This window comes from Beta vulgaris, chromosome 3, assembly GCF_026745355.1.
Source record: "Beta vulgaris subsp. vulgaris cultivar EL10 chromosome 3, EL10.2, whole genome shotgun sequence".
NCBI lineage: Eukaryota > Viridiplantae > Streptophyta > Magnoliopsida > Caryophyllales > Amaranthaceae > Beta > Beta vulgaris.
In genome coordinates, this window is record NC_079204.1 from 48414285 (window position 1) to 48419284 (window position 5000).

The following is a 5000-nucleotide window of genomic DNA, read 5'->3' on the forward strand; positions in this document are numbered from 1 at the left end:
ACGAGCAATATACATGGGAGGTGTTTGATCCTTGCACTGTCCTCACTGTCGGAGTATTTGACAACTGTCATTTACATGGAGGGGGAGATAAAGGTGGCGCTGCAAGAGACTCGAGAATTGGTAAAGTGAGGATTCGTCTTTCCACCCTCGAAACTGATCGTGTATATACTCACGCATACCCGCTTTTGGTGTTGCATCCTTCTGGTGTGAAGAAGATGGGTGAAATCCAACTGGCTGTTAGGTTCACATGTTCGTCTTTGCTCAATATGATGCATATGTACTCTCATCCATTGCTGCCAAAGATGCATTACCTTCATCCCTTGACTGTGAGTCAGCTTGATAACTTGAGGCACCAAGCCACTCAGATTGTGTCTATGAGGTTGAGTCGTGCTGAGCCACCTTTGAGGAAGGAAGTGGTCGAGTTCATGTTGGATGTGAGTTCTCATATGTGGAGTATGAGGCGGAGCAAGGCAAATTTCTTCAGAATCATGAATGTCTTGGGTGGGATTATTGCTGTTGGAAGATGGTTTGATCAAATATGCAACTGGAAAAACCCCATCACCACAGTTCTTATCCACATCTTGTTCTTTATTTTGGTCATGTACCCAGAACTGATTTTGCCGACAATATTCTTGTATCTGTTCCTGATTGGAGTGTGGTACTATAGATGGAGGCCAAGGCATCCACCCCACATGGATACCCGCCTTTCTCATGCAGATTCTGCACACCCCGATGAATTGGATGAAGAATTTGATACATTTCCAACTTCTAAGCCAGCTGATATTGTGAGGATGAGGTATGATCGTTTGAGGAGTATCGCTGGGAGGATCCAGACTGTTGTTGGTGACTTGGCAACTCAGGGTGAGAGGCTCCAGTCTTTGCTGAGCTGGCGAGACCCAAGAGCCACCGCATTGTTCGTTATATTCTGCCTGATTGCTGCCATTGTTCTGTATGTGACACCATTCCAGGTCGTGGCTCTTCTAACTGGGTTTTACGTCCTGAGACACCCAAGGTTCCGTCATAAGCTCCCTTCTGTTCCGCTTAATTTCTTCAGAAGGTTGCCTGCTCGTACAGACTCGATGCTGTAAGACCTTGATGGATTTGTTTTCCAATCTTTAGCTGGATTCATTTTGGATGGCACCTGTTTTCCCCCTTGTCATAAAGAAGCTGCTGACGCTCTGGTGCCCATTCTCTTTCGGTTAGTGGCTAATGTTAGATATGGGTATGATGTTTTACCCCTTTTCTGCAAACTGGTGAATTTGTGATTCGATGTTTTGTGTACCTTGTAGAATCCCTTGGCCTGTATGTCGACTATATGAGAACCAAATTTATGTCTTTGAGTCTTAGTCTAGTATCTATTTTGCCGCCTTTTGATGCTTACTATTGCTTAAAATAGTGAATAGAGTCACAATATTCAATAGTTTTCCAAGTATATCCTTTTCCCCTTAACTTCTGTGGTAATTGGTGGGTAACCATTTATACTTCGTTGCGTATGTTTGAATCTTATGTTTCTTACATCAAAATGAAGAAAAGATTTATCATTCTTTAATCTGTTTATATATATTAAACTCTGGTTGGTAAAACATTTTGTGTTGCCACCTAACACTCCCTCAAGGCAAGCTCTTTTCGGGGCCGTTGATAAAGTGAGTTTTGATAAATTTGGGAGATTAACTCATCATGTCATTTTCAGCTAAACAAGGTATGACTTCTTACCTTGGCATTTCAAACTTCTTGCTTTATTTTTGGTTTTTATCTTAGAAACTGGTTGATTCTATTGAATATTTGGTAGATACAATCCAATTATAAAAACAAGTTGATCTTGATAAAATAATGAACTTTCTTTGACGACATCCTACTAGTTTGGTGGAATATGTCAGAGGTGGATCAAGGTCTGTTTGTTTGAACTTTTTTATTAACCGTGTTTTGTTCCATATGTTTTAGAATATTGTTGACAGTGATATTGTTTTGCGGAAACAACTTGTCTTAGTTTAGTACTGGTTTCATTGAAATTCTTGCAGACGAGTAATTTCAGATTTTGTTAATCTACTTAAGTTTGTCCTAAGTATAATTAATAATTGTCAGCTTGTCTCAGTTATAAATGGTTAATTTTGTATGCAGACTCATATATTATTCATTATTAAGAAAACAGACAGGCTAGCGTTCCGTATTAACTGGTTGTTGTCTTCTGATGTGCTTTATTTGTTTATCGTCGTTCATGTGCGTCGTTAGGACAAATCAAGACTGTCTCTAGGAATGGGTATCTTCAAGTGAAAGAAAAAGCAAAAGCTTGGGGGGGGGGGGGGGGGTAAGAAATTTCATTTATTTTTTGATAGGAAAGAAAAGAAGAATCTTTAACAATGGAAAAAAGGGGAATTTTATTTTTGTGTAACATAAGTATGTATATTCAAGTGCTTAATCTGAAAGAAATTGCAAAAACTAGTGAGGAGGAATGTTGAATGGTGGAAAAGGAAAACATAAAAGCTTGTACAATTGTAAATTAATGCATAAGTTACATTATTATGTTATTTAATAATCATTTTGACATGGCCATGCTAGAGTTACCATTTTTATATGTTTGACTGTTTTACTGTGGAAAAAAATGGTAACTCAAATCCTTAGAAGACTTACTTGGAAAACAAACAGGTAACTTGTGGGAAAGTAAGCATTGATCTACAATAAATTTATTGTGGACTCGGTCCATACAAAATTTGTAGTTAAGAAGGGATGGTTTTTTCAAGGATACCCCTTTCTGTAATGATGAAGGTTTACCGAGACATTAGCAACTTGGTTAGAGTTTCCTCAGCTCTATTAAGATTGTTTCGTAAGATTTTCGTCGATCCTTTCCCTTTCCATATGGCTCAAATATTTGAAGAAGCAGATATAGAAAGTTTCAGCGATGCAGGGGTATTGTGATTGTCCCAAGGGCTGAAACTCACACACGACAACTATTAGTCTATTAGTGTCTTCTCATTGTTTCTATGGATTCTGGAATCTATCTGTGCAATTAAATGTTCTGTATTATCACATAATTACAATGGGGAATTGGGGGGACACAATCTTCAGTTAGCAAGAGGCAAGCGCCTGAGTTGCAGAAATGTTGAATAGGAAAATGCTTTGGTGCCAGGAATGTACGGATTTTCATCGAAGACGGGACTAAGATGTGCTAATGAAGAACATATCGTGCTAGTTGGATGCACCTTAAGCACCATGCACGTCAACTACATGTGCGTTTCTATGCACACGAGTCGCACCATGGGTGTGTGCGTAGTGCAGTAGTTCCTATTACAAGGAGCAATTATTGTAGGGTTTGAAACCAATGCTTCAACCAAACCCTTTTCAATGCCTACATTCTGGTGTATGTGTGGTACGCTGCATCGAGGAACGTATCATGCTCGTATTGAACTTTAACTGGTGTGATGTGAAGAGTAGATATGTTAGCGTGTACGGTGTACTTTTAGGGTCATGTGTACTTTTGTAGAGATTAGGTCCAAATAAAGGGGTAGTAACAATGAACATTCATATTAATGGCAATATGTCGACACGGGTTGTTTTTGGGGAAGGGGGAAAAAGAAGCTAGAGGGAAAATATAATCCAATATTGTTTAATAAAACGGCAATGTTATATAATAAGTGATAAATGTTGCACAAGAAATTACTAGTATTGTATAAAAAGTGATAAATGTTTTATAAGACATATTAACAAATGTTACATAAAAATTGAATGATGTTTGTTCAATGATAGAAACAAAAGTTGTTCCTCCCACGAAGGAACTAGGCAAAGCTCATCCAAATATAGTGTGGGACTGTGGATAGAAGTGACGAGGGGATTTCATACGACGATTTTTCCTATGCCACCTATGGTGCAAGTGGTTTGGTTATCAAAACCATATAATCGCTACCTCTACCTTGTATCCATCCTACGATAAAATCGATCAGAATTAAGATCAAATTCACTTTGATTTCTATATTTGTCGATGGGCAACTTGTCTACCTCTACCTTGGTTGTTCAATTTTTATTTCACACTTGTTGATACAAAAATTTGATCATTATTGTATTTAACTATCAATTAGTAATTTTTTTATAAAGCTAGTATCTTGGAAAACTATAACTACAATTAACTTTCAAAACAAATGCTCCATATTGACTTACTCAAAGATCAATGCATAACTTTGATTATTAATAAAATTAATTATCCATTAGTAAAAGAAAAATAGAAAATTAATGTTTTGAAAATATATGTCAAGATAGCAAATACAACTACTTGTATGTAAAAAATTATGGTTAAAGTAGAGTATGTGAATAGTGCAGAAGTCGAAGTGGAGTATTTATTTAAAAACAAAGTATATAGTTCTATGGTAGGATATACTTCTTCCGTTTTTTAATAAGTAACACAGAGAGAAAGTGGGGAATAATAAGAGTCTATAGAGAGAAAGTTGAGACCACTTGTTCAACCAATCAAATTTGAGTATTAGATAAAGTAGGTAGGTGAAACAATTAATTAAATAATGGCAAAGATGTAATAAATGAGAAGAATTTTTTACTACTTTGAGCTATGTGTCACTTATTGTGACATTTCCCTAAAAGGAAAACATATCACTTATTAAAAAACGGAGGAAGTATATATCCTCTTTTGGATTCGGCTTTATATAATAGTTATATGATAGTATAATATAATTTTTATTTTCTTTTTAGAGTATGATATGATATAGATCAATATACTTTCTCCGTAACAAGATAGATGTTATACTTTTAACTACACATTTTTCTAGACAATTTTTTGAAATGGAGAGATAGAGAGAGAAAAAAAGACTCATGTGATAGGTCATAGGAGAGAGATTGTTGCCTAAAAAAGAAGTGTAACATCTATTTTATTACAACTATATTTAAAAAGTATAACATCTATTTGATTACGAAGGACATATTCAGTTTCGTTTTATTTTCTTTTTAACTTTGAGGGATTCCTCATATAACTTTCCAGTTTCCATGCATAGGTTAAGAGG

At 36.1% G+C, this 5000-nt stretch overlaps 1 protein-coding gene across 1 annotated transcript in view; it reads left to right on the forward strand.

Annotated features, from left to right (window-relative positions):
* LOC104889226 (FT-interacting protein 3) overlaps positions 1 to 1340 on the forward strand; it is a 3505-nt gene extending 2165 nt beyond the window's left edge. Inside the window, exon 2 of the mRNA XM_010674399.4 lies at positions 1 to 1340. This exon is cut by the window's left edge and continues 1520 nt beyond it. Within this exon, the coding sequence (XP_010672701.1) occupies positions 1 to 1088 (1088 nt within the window). The 3' untranslated portion in view covers positions 1089 to 1340.
* Positions 1341 to 5000: the final 3660 nt, after the last annotated feature.